This window comes from Sinocyclocheilus anshuiensis, unplaced genomic scaffold, assembly GCF_001515605.1.
Source record: "Sinocyclocheilus anshuiensis isolate Anshui unplaced genomic scaffold, SAMN03320099.WGS_v1.1 scaffold319, whole genome shotgun sequence".
Taxonomy (NCBI): Eukaryota; Metazoa; Chordata; class Actinopteri; order Cypriniformes; family Cyprinidae; genus Sinocyclocheilus; species Sinocyclocheilus anshuiensis.
In genome coordinates this window covers 1,659,824-1,681,221 of record NW_015552566.1, presented here as the reverse complement: position 1 = coordinate 1,681,221, position 21,398 = coordinate 1,659,824, and the positions used below count along the sequence as shown (strand labels likewise).

The 21,398-nt window shown below is 35.9% G+C and overlaps 2 protein-coding genes across 2 annotated transcripts in view; both read left to right on the top strand.

Moving 5' to 3' along the window:
* LOC107664935 (carboxypeptidase D-like) overlaps positions 1-14,606 on the top strand; it is an 18,037-nt gene extending 3,431 nt beyond the window's left edge. Inside the window, exons 3-21 of the mRNA XM_016455634.1 lie at positions 2,109-2,251; positions 2,368-2,537; positions 3,953-4,338; positions 4,423-4,614; positions 5,561-5,728; positions 5,807-5,916; positions 6,029-6,134; positions 6,331-6,473; positions 6,558-6,727; positions 7,479-7,781; positions 8,451-8,646; positions 9,796-9,931; positions 10,029-10,175; positions 10,272-10,367; positions 10,556-10,620; positions 11,561-11,692; positions 11,785-11,970; positions 12,418-12,520; positions 12,649-14,606. Of these exons, the coding sequence (XP_016311120.1) occupies positions 2,109-2,251; positions 2,368-2,537; positions 3,953-4,338; positions 4,423-4,614; positions 5,561-5,728; positions 5,807-5,916; positions 6,029-6,134; positions 6,331-6,473; positions 6,558-6,727; positions 7,479-7,781; positions 8,451-8,646; positions 9,796-9,931; positions 10,029-10,175; positions 10,272-10,367; positions 10,556-10,620; positions 11,561-11,692; positions 11,785-11,970; positions 12,418-12,520; positions 12,649-12,875 (3,179 nt within the window). The 3' untranslated portion in view covers positions 12,876-14,606. The remainder of the gene's footprint in view (positions 1-2,108; positions 2,252-2,367; positions 2,538-3,952; positions 4,339-4,422; positions 4,615-5,560; positions 5,729-5,806; positions 5,917-6,028; positions 6,135-6,330; positions 6,474-6,557; positions 6,728-7,478; positions 7,782-8,450; positions 8,647-9,795; positions 9,932-10,028; positions 10,176-10,271; positions 10,368-10,555; positions 10,621-11,560; positions 11,693-11,784; positions 11,971-12,417; positions 12,521-12,648) is intronic.
* A 1,514-nt stretch (positions 14,607-16,120) lies between these two features.
* The window catches only part of LOC107664903 (Golgi SNAP receptor complex member 1-like), a 28,116-nt gene continuing 22,838 nt past the window's right edge, over positions 16,121-21,398 (top strand). The window contains exons 1-5 of the mRNA XM_016455587.1: positions 16,121-16,230; positions 16,345-16,432; positions 16,750-16,857; positions 17,861-17,952; positions 20,492-20,566. Of these exons, the coding sequence (XP_016311073.1) occupies positions 16,121-16,230; positions 16,345-16,432; positions 16,750-16,857; positions 17,861-17,952; positions 20,492-20,566 (473 nt within the window). The remainder of the gene's footprint in view (positions 16,231-16,344; positions 16,433-16,749; positions 16,858-17,860; positions 17,953-20,491; positions 20,567-21,398) is intronic.

The window sequence follows — 21,398 nt, the reverse complement described above, 5'->3', positions numbered from 1 at the left end:
GTGATTCGACCGAAACTTATTTTATTTCAGTTCATTGCCAAGACTTTTTTTCTTATTTTGCAGGTTTCAAATTTAATATAATATTTTGTTTAAATTTCAATTCTAAAGTTTCTTCTAATATTATAAATATTATAAAATTATTATTAAATAATTTTATTTTATTTCGGCTTTGTTTCAATGAGCAAAAACAGTGTTTTAATAGTTTCAGTTTAAATTAACAATGACAAAACTGCGTAAGAGTTATGTGAGCATAGAGCAAGTTTCTTCCTTGTAAAGTTTCCTCCTTTTTGTATTGTTTTCAGGCCTCAAAGCCTGTTCAGCGACCTGAATCCTGTCTCTGAGACTGTATCCAACACAGTTTGAAATCTACAGACCACCAGTTGCATGTTTAAAGTTAATATCCAATCATTTTATGACAATTCCAGATCCTATGCACTTCAAGCATAGGACCCTGGAAACATTGATTTGCTTTCTACAGTCTGTTTTGGCTGGTCAGTAGCCCAGATCAAAGTTTATTACAACACTGCACACATTTTAATAAGAAAGTTTAACATTATCCTTTTCTTTTACTAACATACAAAGATCATGTGCTAAAACAGGATGTTTCTTCTGGGACTAATCAGGATGTCCCCACATATATTTGCTTTCTGTGTAACTGTTGAGAAAGTCAGAATAACTGTTGTGCAGAATAAAAGGATGTGCTGACAAACAGAGGAACTGGCCTTCTGACACCTTCTTTAAACACATGCTAGACTGCTAGCATACAGTGTCACATATTATGGCGAGACAGGAAACATGAGGCAGAGACATCTGACCTCATAAGCTTTCAATTACAACAGTCAATCGCCTTGTTAGCAAAGGTCCTTTGCTCTAGACTGCATGAAGAAGCAGGGCCAACTAATCTTAAAATACAGTTTTAAGATGATTCAGCTAAAGAAACTGTTTTTATTTGTAGTTATCGTACTGAAAGATTAGCTTTCAGTACGATAACATTTTAGTCTGTCATCTAAATTCGCATGACTGGAAATAGCTGCCCAGGGCGTTGCCATGATTGCCAAATGGACCGAATTTTTACTTTAAAATGACATTTCATGAACTCAGCCTTTTGACTTCGTTACTGCATTTCTATTGACCAACTGTGAAAGTCAATTTTGCAAAGAGCAGAAGTCCACGTCTTTCGCAATCAAGATCTTTTCAAGTGTTTAAGAACCAACACATAACTGTGTATTGCATCTTGAGTTGGCATAAGTTGGTCTGACGTTCAGCTAATTTGATAAAATTTTGATGGATTGGTAGATGAATCTGTTTGACTCTTCATGTATCTGCATTAAATGGTTATAAGGTTACATTAAGACCTAATGTACACTACCATTCAAACGTTTGTGGTCAGAAAGATTTATTTTTTTTAAAGAAATTAATACTTTTATTCAGCAAGGATGCATTAAAATGATCAAAAGTGACAGTAAAACATTTGAATTGTTACAAAGGATTTGTATTTCAAAAACAAAATACTGTATTTTTATTTATTTTAAACACAGTATTTTTGATCAAATAAATGCAGCCTTAGTGAGCATAAGAGTATAATATCTTTCAAAAAATCGTACCAGCCTCAGCCTTTTGAATGGGAAAGAACATGGTAGCATTAGCCCGACTGGTTTCTTTTGTAGCTAAAGTAGGCCTATATATTGCTAAAGACGTTTTGTTTGAAGGGTTTCTGTAAGTGTTTTATGAGTTTCAGCACACACAGGCTTGGCATCTGAGAGAGCGTCGTTAAAAGTTGGATTACAGCATGTTCTTAGACAGACATGACCAATGCGTTTCCTCCTAACCCATATCTGTCAGCTCTTTGTATTCTGAAATCAATCTTAAAATGGGTTAGAGTTATTTTTTAAAAGATCTAAAAGTAGGTTCGCGTGCATGGACCGTTTATTACATTGTCGTAACATAAGCAACTGGTCAAACATTCTTGAACTCACACCTTTTGAAAGACTCTTTGTATTAAGATGTTCCTCGTGTTTGCAGACGCTTACAGTTTAAGCCGTGACAACCCCACTATGTCAATTCATCCCATGCCTTTGCTACACAGTTTGTCCTTACTTTCCATGCAGGGGGTATGCAGGATTTTAATTACCTGAAGGGGAGCTGTTTGGAAATCACTATGGAGCTCAGCTGCTGCAAGTACCCACCCTCAACTCAACTCAAAACAGAATGGGACAACAATCGGGAGGCCCTGCTGGCCTACATGGAGAAGGTAGTAGAACTTGATGTGCAAACAATGACATGCATGGAGAGTTTTTAATGAGCCCTTGAAGAATGTCAACAAGAATGTCAGAGTTTCCGTCTTGTTGTTGTTGTGTGTGTGTTCAGATTCATATCGGTGTGCGTGGCTTTGTCAGAGCAGCCAGGAATGATGCCCCTCTCGCAGATGCTGTGATAATGGTTGCGGGCATTAACCACAAAGTGAGCACTTCACGCTTTGGTGACTACTATCGCCTGCTGCTGCCCGGCACCTACAACATCACAGTTTTAGCCCCGGGGTACGTATGGTACATATTTATGAGGGAAAACTGTATGTGCGGATTCTATATTCTGAGGACAGTCCTTTGGTTTTCGTACATCATATGGTTAGGGCTGGGTAAAAATATTGATGTTTTTAGATGGCTGTGTGCAAATCTATTTGTACAGCACTGCCCGTTACATAATAATAATAATAATAATGTTATATAATTATATTGATTATATCGCAACCATAATTATAAAACTATAATCCAATTCAGAAACAAATGACTCTTATGAACTGGTTCTTTTTAGTGAATTATGAACATGACCAATGTACTCAGATTCACAAGCACATGACTCTTATGAGCTTTTTCTTTTTTTTAGTAAATCAAAAACATACAGGATAACAAATGTAGTCATTCGCAAACAAATGACTCTGATGAGATGATACTTTTTAGTGAATCATTAACATACAACATCACCAATGTAGCCAGATTCACAAAGAAATGACTCTTATGAACCAATTCTTTTTAGTAAATCAGAAACATACAGCATCAACAATGTAGTCAGATTCACAAATGAATGACTCCTGTGAGCTGATTCTTTTTTAGTGAATCATAAACATAATCATCAATCAAAAGCATACAGTATGACCCATGTAGTCATATTTACAAACAAATGACTCTTAAGAGCTGATTTATTTTTTGTAAATCCAAAACATACAGTATGACCCATGAAGTCACATTGACAAACAAATGACGCTTAAGAGCTGATTCTTTTTTAGTGAATCATAAACATACAACATGACCAGTGCTGCCAGATTCACAAACAAATGACTCTTATCAACCAATTCTTTTTTTAGTAAATCAAAAACATACAGCATGACCAATGTAGTCAGATTCACAAATAAATGACTCCTGTGAGCTGATTCTTTTTGTTAGTGTATCAAAAAAACATACAGCATGACTAGTGCAGTTAGATTCATGAACAAACTCTTCTAAACGGTTTAATTTTGGTGATTGAAAAACATACAGCACAACCACTATAGTCTGATTTATGAACAAATGACTCTAATGAACCGGTTCTTTTTAGTGAATCAAAAACGTGTAGCATGACCAATCTGGTCAGGTTCTTTTTTTTGTGAATCCAAAACATACAGTGTGACCAGTCTAGTTTAATTCATGAACAAATGACTCTTATGAACCAGTTCTTTTTAGTGAATCAAAAACATATGCCATGGTATATCATTTGTGAAGTCAGATTCACAAAGAAATTACCCTAATGATTCTTTTTTTTAGTGAATCAAAAACATTCAGCGCAACCAGAAAGAGAATGTCTTTTATGTGTAAGCAAAGTGGACATTATAACTGAAATATACCCAAAAGAATTGAATCAAGTGAATAATTTATGTTTTCCTTCTGTGTGTTTCATGTCGATTTTTGCATTCATGCAGCTACATTCCCATGTCCGTGGCTGGAGTGGAGGTGACTGAGGGAAAAGCAGCTGTTCTGAACATCACCCTTGAAGCTGAGAATGATGAGAATCCAGCCACCCTCTCAATCCCAGAGTCCCCCACTGAAACCTCTGTGAACAGTGCCAGCACAGACAGCAGCAGCAGCACCGGTGTCAACGAAGCAGCAGATGAAGAGAAGGACTCCAGGGTTACAGTCCAGCCTCAGGACTTCCGCCATCACCACTACAACGACATGGAGCTGTTCCTGCAGAAGTTCAGCTCTGAGTACAGCTCCATCACACGGCTGTATTCCATCGGAAAGTCTGTGCAGGAACGTTCCCTGTGGGTCATGGAGATCTCCAACAATCCTGGTGTCCACGAGTTTGGTACTTCCCACCATGTGTAAAGATCCTACATCTTTAAAAGTCAAACAGCTTTTAAAGTGAACTAATCCCGTCGTTCCTCACCAGGTGAACCGGAGTTTAAGTATATTGGTAACATGCACGGCAATGAGGTGGTTGGTCGGGAACTGCTCCTCAACCTTATCGAGTACCTTTGTCGCAACTATGGCACTGACCCTGAGATCACCCAGCTCATCAACTCCACACGGATCCACATCATGCCTTCAATGAACCCAGATGGATATGAAGTGTCCCAGGAGGGTATGGTTTCGCCAACTCTGACAAACAGCTCATTATACACATTTGATGTATTATGATGTACTTGCTGTTAAATGCATCTCTCTTTGCTCAACATTCCATTTTTTACTAATATTATAACATCACATGTGACAGAAATAGCCAGCCTCGAACTGTATTGAATGTTTGGAATATATGTTATATAATAATACATTTATTATTATTATTATTATTATTATTATTATTATTATTATTATTGTTATTGTTATTATTTCTTTAAAATATTATATGTAATGTTGCTACCATAATGGTAATAATAAAAATGTATTTGTTATTATTATTATTTCTTTAAAATATTATATGTAATGTTGCTACCATAATAATAATAATAATAATAATAATAAATGTATTTATTATTATAATTCTGACATAATTATTGCATGGCAGCAGCATTATCTATTAATAATATATTATTATTAAAATCAGTATTCACAGTAATCCTATTGTTGTTATAATATTATAATAACAATAATAATAATAAATTATTTTTCTGTCTGTGTTGGAGCCGCGTTAAAACTACAAGAACATAATTCCAACATCTATTATTATTATTATTATTAATAATGATAATAATACAAAAATAATACTATATTTTATTAATGTCAGTAATAATATAACATTAAATTATTAATTTAATTGAAATATTGATTTTAATACATTATTATTACTATTATTATTATTATTATTATTTCATTTTTCTGTCTGTGTTGAACCAACATTATAACTACAAGTACATTGATGCTGATGATAATAATAATATAATAAAAATATATATATTTTTATTATTAGTATTATCATCAATAATAATACTAATACATTATTTATTTATTTATTTTTCTGTCTATCTGTGTTAGGAGCAACATTATAACTGTGGAAATATAATGTAAGGAAAACACTGTCTTTTGTGCAGGAGATATCAGTGGTGTCCAGGGACGTAACAACACTAACAACTATGACCTGAACCGAAACTTTCCTGACCGGTTCAACTTTGTCACGGATCCCAGACAGCCAGAGACCCTTGCTGTTATGAACTGGGCCAAAAGCTACCCGTTTGTGTTGTCTGCCAACCTTCATGGAGGTACGTCCTAATCTATAAAAGTTGTGTTTGATTGGGAGAATGCTAAACACAGACAGATAACCTCTCTATCTCTATCAGGCTCTTTGGTGGTGAATTATCCATTTGACGACAATCCGGACAATGTTAGCAGATACAGCAAGTCCTCAGATGATGATGTATTCAGGATGGTGGCTCTTGCTTACTCACAGGTGAATATCTGGCTTTCTGATTTCTGTAGTAACAAATTATGTTAAGTAGTATATTTAATCATTAAAAGCTAAATCAATAGCCAGTAAAACATTCTCTGTTTTTCTTTTTCAGGAAAACTCTCAAATGTATGATGGTCACTCCTGTAAGGGAATGGATTTGTACCAAGAATATTTTAAAGATGGCATCACCAATGGTGCTGAATGGTACAATGTCCACGGTGAGCACCAAGTTTGTGGGAAAAAAATTATGAATAACTAAAAAAGGAAACTTTGAATCGACAGACGCCTGCAAACTGCTTACTTTTATTTAGTTAATATTGCCATCACAAAATAATATCCTGAAAAAAAGGTGTATAAAATATACACCTAGTAAGTAGTAAGTAAATATAAGTGCATTATGTGCTTTTCCCTCAGGAGGGATGCAGGACTGGAACTACATCAACACTAACTGTTTTGAGGTGACCATTGAACTGGGATGTTACAAATACCCACCAGCAGCAGATCTACCAAAGTACTGGGAACGAAACCGCAGATCACTTCTACAGTTCATCCATCAGGTAAGACTGTCTGGCTGCTTCTTTTGCATTTTGTTCACCTCTATCCTGCTACACACTGTATACAATATGTTTTTGGGCATTCAGGTACACCGGGGAGTAAAAGGAGTGGTAATCGACAGTAAAGATGGATCTGGCATCCCCAATGCTACAATCACTGTGGACGCGATTAATCACCCCATCACTTCCAACTTTGCAGGGGACTACTGGCGCTTACTCGTCCCAGGAAAATACCATCTGACTGCTTCTGCCCAAGGGTATTTTTGTGAATTTTCTGCACTAACAGTGGCACCAAACTAATTTTCAAAAATAAGATTTTTCCCAAACATACGGAAGCTCACAGAGGCCATTAAATGAGTTGTGGTCAACTTTTTTTTTTAGTGATATGTTGATATAAAGTTCATTTAAATAAACTTAATTAAATATATTAAAAAATAATTAAAAATAAATTCTTAATTGTATTTATTTTATTATTTTTATTAATTAATTTACTTTTATTTTTACAACAATAAAGAATAATTCAGGACCGTGGATTTAATATTTTTTATTATATGTTTTTTATTATATATTTTTATATACAGGTCATTTAAATAAATAATCATTGTATTCGCCCCCACATATCTACGTCGCTATGTGGGAAGATTTGCATAACGCCGCCCAAATGTTCACTCGAAGAAAGAAGGCATAACTTTTATTCTCGCTGTAGTATTGCTGTTGCTGCCGCCGCCATGTCGTGAAGGCGCTGTGTGTTTCGTTGTGAAAGCGAAACTACTTTGTTTGGTCTTCCAAAAGAGGACGATATCCGCTTCGTCATGCCTAGAGCTGATCCGTGCTGGTTGCTGAAGAAATACATCAACTTCACGTGGTCGATCGCCGGATCGGCTTTCACCGTGGATTTTTTTTTGTTTAACAGCCCTAAAGAGTAATTCAGGACCATGGACATTTATTTAGATTTTTCTTTGTGCATAAGATTGTAAATTTCTCACACTTTCTCTTCCATCTTTTCAGCTACTCCTCAGTTAGCACCTTTGTCAACGTGCCTAAGGAAGGAGTGGAGATTGTTAATTTCACATTGAACCGGATTCACAGTTACACCAATGGGCAGACGACAGAAGACACCACCCCAGTTCTGGATCCCAGTGTGAAGGAGTTCCAGAGCCTCATCAAGCAGCTGTCAGGAGAATCTGGTCTGGACAAGCTGATCAAGGACACTCCCACCCAGAGTAGTTTCCGCTATCGATGCTACAGTGAGGTTTCCGAGTTCCTGCGTGGCCTCACCCTGAACTTCCCAGAGATTACCTCACTCCAAAGGTACAACACTCACTCACACAAGTTAGATTCAGTGTATGCAAACTGATCATGAGGGACTTTAAACACAGAAGTTCTCTGGAGAGATATTATACACACACGTGTGCCATGCCTTTCCCTCAGAGAACACTGTTAAAATGAACAAAAGTATGAGTCAAATTATCTGATCTCTGCAGACAAGCCTGAACCGAATCCTATGTGTTTCTGTGACCGTAAACCCCGGAGGGCAAAGGATCTTTCGGAATGACAGAGATTAATACCTCTGCATTCAGTACACAATGAAGTTACTGTGTGAACTGTATTATTTGTCTCACTGTAGCTTAGTCCCAGAAGTTATATTTGGAAATTATAGCTTGTGCTGAACCAAGTTTAAGGTCGCCACGTTTAAATTACCAGAGAAGGAAATGCAGTACTGTTCAGATTTAAGATTAAGATTTTTTTTTATTTTTTAAGAAATTAGTATGTTGATTCAGCAAGGATGTATTAAATCAATCAAAAGTGAAGTAAAGATTTTTGTATTTTTACACACAAAAAAAAAAACGATTTCAAATAAATGGTGCTCTTTTGAACTTTCATCAAAAATCCTGAAAAAAAATGTATCATGGTTCCCACAAAATATTAAGCAGCACAACTGTTGCAGTAACATGATATTTATTTTTCTCCCCTATGAAGTCTTGGTCAGAGTGTGGAGTTCAGAACTGTCTGGGCTCTGGAGATCTCCAACAACCCTAAAGTCCAAGAACCGTCTGAGCCCAAGATCCGCTTTGTGGCAGGTATTCATGGTAACGCCCCTGTGGGTACAGAGCTGCTTCTGGAGTTTGCTGCCAGTCTCTGTATTAACTACGGAAAGAATGCAGCCATCACAAGGGTGAGTTGATTTTCTTGTGCAAAAGTGATGCCCATGATGGTTACAGTATGATCAGGTCATGGTACACGTGTCCTTTTGCTGAGAAATCTTTGCTGATTTTTATAACGTAAACCCACAAATAACTTGTATTGTTAGTAATATTTCGAGAAACACTTAATAGACTTAAGCAACACAGGTTCACTTGATTATTGTGTTTAATTGTGAATATCAAATGTGATCCATCAGACTTTTGAGGAGCATTATTTGTTCATCTCTCAATCATTGTATTGCATTGCATCATACGTTTTGACCCCGCAATAAAAAAACTACAGAGCTTTGATTATAAAAATTTTAAAAGATCATGTTATAAAGATATATTGTTGACAGATATAGAGACAACTGGCATTTTTATGCATTTAAGTAGTCTAAATATCTCATTGATTTACATGACAAGCTATCAGAATTTTATTGTACTTTTTGGTAATGTAAATATCAGCAACTGCTCCAAATTGCATATCTGAATAAAATTGAGGTATTTTTTTCTTCCTTGAGTGTGAGCTACATATTCTTGTATATTACACTATAGACCAATTTCAGTGTTTGCAAACAGTGATGACGTTTTAGTGGGTGGAGCCTATCTGGTGGCAGAAAATGACCGTTTTAATGTAGCAGTCTATTCAAGCCATGGAATAAAATAATAAAAATGTAATTTTGAGTTTATATTTCAAAATTTTGACTTTTTTCTTGCAATTCCAAGATTATATCTCAAAATTCTGGTAAGAAAAATCCACTCGTCATTCTTTGTTTTTTAGTTTATAATCCCACACTTCTGGCTTTTTTTCCTCAGAATTGACAAACTCGCAATTGTTGACTTGAATTCTATTCCAAATTGGTCTATATGCGCTGTAAAACAAATGCATGATGTATCCTATTATCAATCTAAACAGCAAGTATGAACAAAAAACACATATACGACACTTACACCATAGACATTCATTGCAAGTCCCATTCTAAATAGATTTGCCTTTTTTTTTCTTTTACAAACAAGTCAAAATCACTTCTGGTGTATATCAACAGCATTGGTTTCCTTGGTTACCACAGGAAATTACTTTAAATGAAGCCAAAATGCTCAAGAATGTTTCTAACATGGTGTCTCTCTCCTGTCTTTAGCTCATCAATGAGACCAGAATTGTTATCCTGCCCAGCATCAACCCAGATGGGCGAGAGCTGGCGAAAGAGAAAGACTGCACCTCCACTGCTGGCAAGACCAATGTGCACGGCAAAGACCTTGACAATGACTTCTTCGGTGGGATTGAGCTCAAATTTGACCTCACATTTCACTAACATGTGTGTCAATGCCAGCACAGGATGGCTGACCATTTACAGTATGTGTCGTTCTGTAGGTAATGCATCTCAGCGTGCTGCAGAACCTCAGCCAGAGACACGTGCCGTTATGGATCTGATACAGGAAAGAGGCTTCACTCTCTCTGTGGCTCTGGATGGAGGCTCCGTTTTGGTCACCTACCCATATGACAAACCAGTGCAATCTGGTATGTTTTGATTCATCCTCTGCTTTAGGAAATGACAAATTTATTGTATCGGTGTCTTGATTTGTTTTTGTTTTGTTCCTTGTTTCTCAATTTCAGTTGAAAATGCCGATACGCTGAGATATTTGGCTACTGTGTATGCCAACCACCATCCCAAAATGCATTCGGGTGACACTGGATGTCCAAACAGCCAGAGTATGCTGATTTCTTCCATTCATACTTCAAGTTTTTAAAACAACAGTTTATCTTTTCAGTAACAGGAAAATTCTCAGCATGTAACATTTTAAAATCAAACAGCCTCTGCTCTGTTAAATTTATTCGTAGAGGAACCATTTTTAGGTTGATGTTATAAATTATTTCTCTTTGTCACTGTCTCCCTCCAGTGGGCACCATCCCTAATGGTGTGCTTCGAGCAGCAGAATGGCACAGTCACATGGGCAGCATGAAGGTAGATTACATACTGTTAAGATTTTTTAAATGTTTTTTTAAAAATAAATCTTACATAAAGCTGCATTTATTCATTGAAAAAAAAAAATACAGTAAAAACAGTAATATTGTGAAATATTATTACAATTTAAAATAGCTGTTTTCTATTTTAATATATTTAAAATGAATTTTATTTCTGTGATGGCAAAGCTGCATTTTCAGCAGCCATTGCTCCAGTCTTCAGTGTCACATGATCTTTCAGAAATCATTCTGATATGCTGATTTGGAGCTCAATCATTTTTTTTTATTATCAATGTTGAAAACGTTTGTGCTGCTTAATATTTTTGTGGTAAACATGCTCATTTTTTAATAGAAAAAAAAATAGTTCAAAAGAACAGCATTTATTTGAAATAGAAACATCATAAATTTGTAACATTATAAATGTATTTATTTTCACTTTTTATCAATTTTAATTTGTCCTTGCTAAAAAAAAAATACTTATTTCTTTAAAAAAAAATCTTATTGACCCCACACTTTTGAAGGGTAGTGTAGTTTTGTTCAGATTTTAAAAATAAGTACATATCTTGAAATCTGACTGTGTTGGTTTCTGTCTAATTTAGCTAGCTTCTACCAAGTGACAGATTAATTTTTGCAAAAAAATACCATAAAGTTGGATTGGACACACAGCTTTGAATGACAAAACATTAAATCATATGGGAAGCGTTTTGCTATTCTAATCTTTTTTTTTTTTTGCATTTTGCATTTTGCATTTTGCATTTAGCTTGTTTTTTTTTTAACTGCTCTCTGCAGTACAATCAGAACAGACCTGAAGCCTATTTTTGGTCATGACCAACTAATTTACAATAATTTATAAAATCTTAATTCCTTCTAATAATTTCTGATTTTAATTTCTCTCTGATTGCTTTAATTTCTCTCTGATTGCTTTCCTCTCCATGTTGTAGGACTTCAGTGTGGACTTTGGCCACTGTCCCGAGATCACTGTCTACACCAGCTGCTGCCTGTTCCCACCGGCTGAAATGCTGCCCACGCTATGGGCTGAGAACAGGAAGTCTCTTCTGAGCATGCTGGTTGAGGTCAGTACGTTGTCCTCCTCTCTGCCTTTCTGTTTATCACACTCCACTGCATCTCAGCTCTTCCTTTGCTGAAGCTGGTTCCTCTGTTCTAGGTGCACAAAGGGGTTCGTGGAGTGGTCAAGGATAAGAACAGTAAGCCCATCGTGGGTGCTATAATAGTATTAAATGGTGGTGTTCGAGTCTTCACCAGTGAGGGAGGTTATTTTCATGCCCTTCTGGCCCCTGGTTTACACAACATTGAAGCGGTGGCTGACGGCTACCAGCAACAGTCCCAGAAGGTGAGTTTTGTTGTTGTTGTTTTTTTGTTTGTTTTTGTTTGGTTGGGTTTTTTGTTTGTTTGTTTGGGTTTCTTTGTTTAGGTTTGTTTTTGGTTTGGTTTGATTTTTGTTTGTTTGTTTGTTTTTGGTTTGTTTTTTGTTAGGTTTGTTTTGTTTTGATTTATTTTATTACAGAATATTTTGTTTAATCAAACTGTACAATAATATAAAATGCAGTATAATAATGAATATAATATACTATCAGTTTTTTCTTATTTTTCTACATACTGTATATAATACAGAATATTGAGTTTAATTAAAGTGTATAATAATGTATAATACAGTATAATAATGAATATAGTTTATTTGAAATATAATTAAAAATTTTTATTTTATTTTTTATTAAAAATTAAGTGAGATCTATTCATTTATTTCTTTATTTTCCACTGTTCCTGTTGCTCTTTTCAGGTGTCTGTGTCACCGTTTGAAGCAGCAAGTTCCATTATCATTGAATTTGACATGGAGAACGATATATTTGGCCTTCCAAGAGAATTAGTTGTGGCCAGCGCAGGTAGGCAGATCAAATCTCTAAAGTACTCTATATTGATTGTGTTCGCAGTTCTAACCAACCATTTTGTTAAATGCTACATTAATGTGCAAATATTCAATGGCTGATCTTTTTCATTATTCAATCCCTAGCTGCTGCAATGACGGCCTTGGTTGTGACAGCCTGCATCATCTGGTGCATCTGCTCAGCAAAGTCAAACAGACAAAAAGATGGATTCCATCGGCTTCGACAGTACCGGGACGACTATGACGATGAGATCCGCCTCATGTCTATGGGCTCCAAAAAGTCTCTCCTGAGCCACGAATTTCAAGATGAGAGTGAAAGTGAGGAGGATACGCTTTACACCAACAAACTTTGAGACCTTACTGCTACCTCTCCTCCCCCTGAGTCTGTCCACACTGCCTGCAGGGCCAGTAGAGGGCGCTCAATGGCCAGCAGCCGGTATTGTCCAATCTATTGAAACCTGAGAACCACCGTGGGATGCACTTTAATGCCCTGTTGAAATCGGGCGAGCGTTTTGCACCGTAGTGTATGCAACCACTGCTCTCAACCAGCCTGCTTAGTTATCTGGGTCTTTATAAAACCGGTCCTCTACCCTTGGAAAAGGAAACCGAACAGCTAGAATCCATCTCAACAGGATTATGAAACACTGTGCCTTGTTAGATTAGAGGTTGCATGGTCGCTGCTGTTGTGAGGATGATGATTTTGTAGAGTAAATGGAATTTTGCTCCTCTTTTTTCTGTGGGCCCGGATCAAAGTCAGGAATCAATTCATCTGAGAATCTGGTCTGCTCATTGGCTTTGAGTTTAAGTTTATGAAAAACACACTGCTGTGTTGCTTGTTATTTGCAATCATATAGCCAACATAGTGGCCCAAATATTTCACATTTTGCAGAGTTACCCGTCCAATCTCAAATGTAGATATTTACATTAAACAAGGTGACACATTAGATACGTAGCAGACAAACATGCTCATTCACTGCCTTCCCATTTCTCCTCTGTTATTTTGACATTCAGGGATATGGTGAAACAATAATAACTTCACACGGACATCATAGTGTTTACTCAGTGTGTCTGGATTCTTTTGTCTTAATGTGCACTCTTGAAAATGTTGTCCGTTTTGTTAATTTTAAAAAATATATATTTATTTTTGTTTTAACATCCATCCAGCGAAACATTGATTTTGCTCACCGGCTCTCAGGCATCCCAAAAAGATCAGAAAAAAACAGTGCTGTCAACTTTATTCATGTAGTTGATATTATTTGCAATTCAGGAAACGAATTAAAAGCATATAGTGTATATTTAGGCATCATCGTCTGATCAATATCTGCATCCTAGATCTTCTCTTCCAAAAAACCTTTAAAACATTGGTGATCATTTGAAAACATACATATAGTATATATATAAATTGTTCAAATGCATTAAAGCACTGCAGTATGTTTCCTCCATGACTGGATGAGGCTTTGATTGTGTGACACATTGAGCAATCTGAAACCAGCAGAACACCTGCGAGTATTTCTTACTGTGAGCAGGCAGCTTCACTCTGTCACTGTTATGAATCAGTGAATCATTTTCTGAATCATTCTACCCTCTAAAAGTTACACGTATGATTTGGATATAGAAGATGAAGATGATGAGACTGGTGGGGCATTCTTCATGCTTTTAACAGAGAAAAGCAACAAACACCCTATTAAAACTCTTAATGGAAGATTCAGATTTTTATTTATAATTCATATCATTCTGTGCCAGTCTGACCATTCATACAAGTCTAATGTTAGTAAGTGGGAAAAGAATGTTTCTATGATTTATTTAGTCATTGATCCTATTACCAACAAAATTTTAATTTAATTTGGCTTGATGTTGATTGTCATGCTTGAATGTAAATTTCTGGGTGTGTTTGAACAAATATGTAACTTTTCTGTTTGTGCTGATGTTTATTTTTTTCTTTTTATACAACAATGATTGTAGATATCGAATTGTTGCCAACTATATGTAAATTACACAAGTGCAATTTCTATCAAGAGTGAAAGAACTGCACAAATAAAGCTGTTTATGTGTATTAAAGAAATGGTGTGTAATGAGATGTAAATAAAAATGAATCTTTGTTCAGAATATTTGAAGTGTTCTTTAAAATGATCATGTTTTTAATGCAGTCGAACAGTATTTTTGATGGGAGTTAGGCAGTTTCTAACTCTGTCTATATATAAAAAAAGAAAGTGGGAACTCAAATCCATGGACTAAAGAATATGGATATAATATGACCAAATCATCTACAGCAGGGATGAGCATTTTTAAGATCCCAGTAGATCCTTTAAGATCCTAATAATGTATTATATATGAAAATGTTTGCATATGTATATATTAAAAAATATATATATTTTGTATTTATTGAACATGTAAATTGACATTAAGGCATATTGATTGTGTGTGTGTGTGTTACATGCTAGTTATATAACATATTATTTTATATAAACTAAAATAAATATGTTTAAACTATGCTTTCACTAAAGATAAAATACAGGAAAACTTGAAGGCCAAAGGAGAGTGCGTTTCTCCAGAACAGCACGTGAGGGAGCTGTGAGGTCAGAGAGCAGTGAAGCGCTCGTGCAGCGCTCGTGAAGCGCTCTTGCTCGAGTCTCCGCCGCTGCCAGCAGCACCGCGGATGACGTTGAACAACAAAGATGGCAGGAGGAAACAGCAACTATTGGGAAGGTGAGGTGGCAAAGCGTTACAAATTCAGCTCGACCAAAAGCTTTACTGCGCTTTGTGACAGCTCACGCCAATTCCTTGTTCTGAACAGTCTTTGGCGACGTTTCCATGAAAACGCTGTCAGGTTACCCCGTTAACTATCGCCGTTAGCATTAGCTCGCTAGTTCGCACAAACGTCAGTGCTTCCGATTAGCCCAAAAACCTGAGGAATACAGCGAGACATCTTTCATATCTCTTACTTTAAACATTTGTCAGATGGTTTTCATTTTATACAGACTTTCTGTATTTAATGTAACACGAACATATATAAGCTGTGAAAAAAGTTAAGCAGCTGTTTGTATATGAAGCTGGAACAAGATTATTCACCAAAATAAAATAAACTCATGGGCCGTATTTCAAAATTTTAATTTGTTATTTTTTTTATTTTAAAAACTGCTTTCCTAGACAGCACTTGAGGGCTTCATATCCACGTTTTGAATGTTTGTGACTCTGTAGACTGTGGTGACAATAAATATGAACTGTCAACGACCAGGTAGACTAATATGAATGTTTTGTCTTTTATAAGCATAAATAACTACCAGCTTAAATTGTCAGTGATATGCTGTGTATAATTTTATAACATTTTCTGATGTTATTTTGTTATCTAATGTAAACTGTCACTAACTCTGGAGATGCTGTCTTATATTTTTGAATGTATATATCCACTGAAATGATTTACTGAATGTAATCTTTATTTTATTGCATGTTGACAGACCTGGCATTAAATATCGCATGCGATTTATCGTGCAGCCCTAATATATAGTTTTTTTTACTTCGTATGAATTAAAAAAATACTGAAAATCCACAATAATATTAAGCAGCAAAAATTTCTAATTATTGATAGTAATAAGAAGAAATGTTTCATGTGCACCAAATCAGCGAGAACGAGCTGGACCTGAAGCTGGTGTCCTTCAGTAAGCTGTGCACCAGTTACAGCGGCTCTCGGGACGGCCGTAGAGGAGACAGGTGTGATGCCACTGTACCTCATCCAAGGAATTGTAATGTTTTCTAAATCTCATTAGAAAGATTATGGTGGTGGTAATAATAATAACACTGTTCTGTTCTCTCTCTGTTCAATAGTTCGGATACAACACCTCTGCTCTCCAACTCCACCCAGGACAGAATGTTTGAGACCATGTCAGTGGAGATTGAGCAGCTGCTTGCGAAAGTAAGATCTCTGTAAAATGTGCCAATGTTAGGTGCTATATGTTTTCTTTATAGTCTTCCAACCTGCTCCTCATGTATATTAAATTACGTATTGACTGATAAAGAGTGTTTTTTTTAGTGGTCAATAACTGATTTCTAGAGCAGGGTATATATTTCAGTATATACAGTACCACTAAATGAAAACAAATAAGATAAAAAAAAATTAATAAGTATGCAAATAAATAAGTACACAGTTTAATCTGAATGTATTTATTTGACACATTATTAATTAGATGATTTACTAATGGTTTTGTCTCACTTTGTTTCTGTGTTTTAAAGCTTACAGGGGTGAATGACAAGATGGCTGAGTATACAAGCACACCGGGAGTAACGTCTCTGAATGCTGCTCTAATGCACACTCTCCAGAGGCACAGAGACATCCTACAGGTGAGTTTCTCATCATTTATAATATGCCCAACTATTAATATACATGAATTTTAAACTACTGTTTAAAAGTTTGGAGTCAGTAAGGCATTTATTTATGTTTATTTATGCAATTATTCTTTTTTTAAAGAAATTAATACTTTTATATAGCAAGTATGCATTAAATTGATTCAAAGTGGGAGTAAAAATTGTATACTGTTACAAAATATTTGTTATATATATATATATGTATATATATATGTATATATATGTAAATCTCATATCACTAAGTTTATGGTCAGCATCCACAAAATGTCTGGCTACAGGAGAATGAATGTCCATCCTTCTAATAGAGCTCCTGTGCTCGTTGATACGGGTCTTTAATTGACGATTAGTCTTGCCAATATACTGTAGACCACATGGGCATGAAATAAGATAAATAACAAAAGACGATGAACAAGTGATAGTCTCTCTAATTTTGAATGTTTTCTGAGTGGTGGTGCTAGTGAAAGAATCCGTTTTAATTGCATTTTCACAAGCTGAACAAATCCTGCATGGGAAGAAGCCAGTGGAATGATCCAAAGTCACAAATTTGTTCTCCTTAATGAAGGTATCCGAACTGACTAAATTATCTCTTATGTTACGTCCCCTATAATGTGCACCAAATCAACATATTAGAATGATTTCTGAAGTTTCATAAAGGCAATGTAATGGCTGCTGAAAATTCATCTTTGTGATCAGAGGAATAAATAGCATAAAATGTTAAAATAGAACACAGTTATGTAGTAATGTTTCATAATGTTACTGTTTTTACTGCATTTTTGATCAAGTAAATGCAGCCTAGGTGAGCATAAAATACTTTGTTTATAAAGATTTAAAAAAAAAAAATAACCCCAAACTTTTGAAAAAATTGTGTATTTATTATGAAGACTGTATTCTCAAGATGAAAGGGCACTTCCTGTATTTGACATCACTATAGCTGGCCTTGCTTATTTATAACCCCTTCATCTCTGTTTTCCTTCTGTAGGACTACACACATGAATTTCATAAAACCAAATCAAACTTCATGGCAATCAGGGAGAGAGAGGATCTTTTGGGATCTGTGAGAAAAGACATTGAGTGAGTTTTCTCTTTAATTTCCTTTTGAAACCAAAAAGGTTATGAAGATCGATTCCATCTAATGTGTAGTTAACCTGGATTAGGAAAGCTTGTATATGGAATGATAGTTCTCTCCAAAAACATGGTTTCTGCTTACAATTCAAGCTGTCTGGTCTTTATACCTCCATGCTGTTTCATCCCAGAGCAAAGCATAAATTAAAAAATTAGTTTAATCCAGGCCCTGATGAAATCTATGGATTTTTTTTTTCGCATTTCAGTATTCTTCTGAATGGATTTAAAAATGTGTTAAACTGATATGGGATTAACACACTCTTATTTTAGTATATTTAATAAACGAATACGTGAAGAACGTGCAAGCATTCTGTGAAGTTCTGCAGTCACCGATTTGACATGGTTCTGGTTGTAACCCTGAGATCGTGACTGCAGGGATGGATAATGACTTATTGATCTGAGCTGCAATGCTCTAGCACCTCTATGGGCTGCTTATTTAATTTTTGTGCCTTGAAATAGTTGTGGTACCATATATGATGAGAAAAACTCCATACTGCTCCTTGCAGTTGCTATTGAACTTATTTTTTTAGTCTAAATAAACTGACTGTCAGGGTTAGATTTGAGCTCAGTCCATCTCTCACAGCGCTGTATTTATAAAGCCCGTTTTTACACAAGTTAGGGCTATGTCCCTCTCTGCCTCATGTTCAGCTGCCTCCCACTCACCTGACCAGCAGTAAACTTGTTTACCCAGAATAGAGAACAGCACTTCGGCAGATTTTATTCACTTGAGCATCAATTTGAGTGGGTTACTCTTTGAATGTTGCACAGATTTGACCTAATCAATCAGTACTCTGATGAAATTATATATAACTCGGGAAAAGAGCATTCTGATTATTAATAACCTGAACATACATTGTTTTACTACCATTCAAATTTTGGAGTCTGTTAGATCTTTAAAAAATTACTATGAAAGAAGTCTCTTGTGCTCACCAAGGCTGCATTTATTTGATCAGAAATACAGTAAAAACGGTAATGTTTTGAAATCATTTAAAATAACTGTTTTCTATTTTAATATATTTTAAAATGTAATTTATTCCTGTGATACAAAGCTGAATTTTCAGCATCATCGTTACTCCAGTCTTCAGTGTCACGTGATCCTTTAGAAATCATTCTAATATGCTGATTTGCTGCTCAGAAAACATTTCTGATTATTATCAATGTTGAAAACAGTTGTGCTGCTTAAGATTTTTGTGTAAACCGTGATGCATTTTTTCCACAGTTTTTTGATGAATAGAAGGAACAGCATTTATTTAAAATATAAATCTTTTACATTAACATTATAAATGTCTTTACTGTCAATTTTGATTCCATGTTTAATGTGTCCGTGCTGAATAAAAATATTAATTTCTATAAAAAAAAAAGATATCTTCCAGATCCCAAAATTTTGAATGGTATACGTCTTGTTAATAGATCATATTATCTGAATCCCACTATTGTTAAATTTATTGATTATTGTACAGACACGATCTGTTGTAAGATTTTTACTTATTGTTTGTCAATATTGTTTGTCAAAGTCAACATCCTAATAATTTAATGTATTATTCTGCAAAATAGTGTAGTAGAAAGTGGTAATAATCATTCATTCATACAAGGTGTAATATTCATATTTACCCTCAGAGGGCGATGGGGCACCTTTTGTAACACCCTGCTGGATTTGCCAGCCAATGTAGAGCATTGTTTGCACACACATACCCAGTTATTTTCTGTCGTGCAGACTGTAAAGGTTCTAGTTTCACCCGGGCCACCTCCAAAGCCTCACTCCTTGAGTTTGTGTGGTGCGTGTCGTGCCTGCTGTGCTTCTCCTGTTACTGGGCTCCCCATCGATCAGCAGCTCAGCGCTATAGAAATGTCAGCAGGCAGAAATGACAAAGCCCTCTGTGTGATTTAGTGCACTACCCTTTAAAACCTTGTTGGAATGATTAAGTTGGCTGTCGGCACCCTGTCGCTGTGATTGGTGTGGACTGACAGTTGATTTGACCAGCGAGCAGGTGTAATCCCATAGAAACTGAATTAATATCCCTTCTATATCAGTCTGTTTACAATAGGTACATAGAAATCCCACCAGAGGATTGAGTGGGTGGAGCCTAGTTCAGACAAGGTTGTCGTTCAGGCTGCCATTTCTCACTCTCATAAACGCTCTGAGATGGAGATTTGTTTTAATTTGTGCTGTCAGACCAGTGGGTGTCTTTAGAAAAGCCTAGCTGCTGTTGCACAAAGCAGAGGGGGTGTTTTTGTCTTTCATTTTCTTGATGAACTCTTGGGAAAGGGCTGTTCTTCCCAGTACTGTATTCATTCATTATTTACACTAAATGCTCTCTGTGAGAGAGAGCTTGTGCATGGCACAGGATGAAGAGAAACCCTCAATATTAACCCAACCCCCACTTCATCTGAAGTGCCAGACTTTCTATAGAATGATGTTCATAAAATGCCACCTGGGTGATTGCATGTTTCTGTTTAATTGTTAATTAATTTTAATTTCTCTTGTCAGGACATATAAGAGTGGCTCGGGGGTGAATAACAGGCGGACAGAGCTCTTCCTGAAAGAACACGAGCACCTGAGAAAGTAAGACCCTTCCTCTTCTGCTGTCTACTTGACGAAATTCACGGAAATTCACAGTAGCACAATTTTTGTGTGAAGAATAGTGGTGTGCAGCGAAGCCAGTATTTGTATCTGTATTTGTATCTGTAACAATCACAAAATTATTCGTATCTGTATTTGGATAAAACCGGAAGTAGGCGGAGCTTGAACCAGAACTTCGTACAGTTATATTTGATAAGACCGTTATGTTTATGGTTTTACAGCCTATCTTCTTTCGTAGTTATCACTGAACAAATATGCCGTGTTTAACTAAAATAATGATTTATTTATGATTATAACATTTATTTAAATATCTTCTAACAGTCGGAGCCGTTTTCCTTGTATAGGCAGTGCTTCGAGATGTAGTGCGGTTGTGCTTTGAGCAACGTGAGTTCGCGTCCCAGCTTGGGGACCTTTCATGATCCGATAAATAAATATTTAAATATCTAAATTAAAACAGTAAGGGTTCCTACGCAGTTTAGAAATATGGAAATTGATTTAAAGGGGTCATATGATGCGATTTAAATTTTTCCTTTCTCTTTGGAGTGTTACAAGCTCTTGGTGCATAAAGAAGATCTGTAAAGTTGCAAAGACTAAAGTCTCAAATCCAAAGAGATATTCTTTATAAAAGTTAAGAGTCAACCACGCCTACCTAAAACGGCTCGTTCTAACACGCCCCCACGTCTACATCACGATGTAGGAAGATTTGCATAACGCCGCCCAAATGTTAACGCAAAGAAAGAAGGCGTAACTTTTATTCTCGCTGTAGTATTGTTGTTGCCGCCGCCGCCATGTCGTGAAGGTGCTGTGTGTTTCG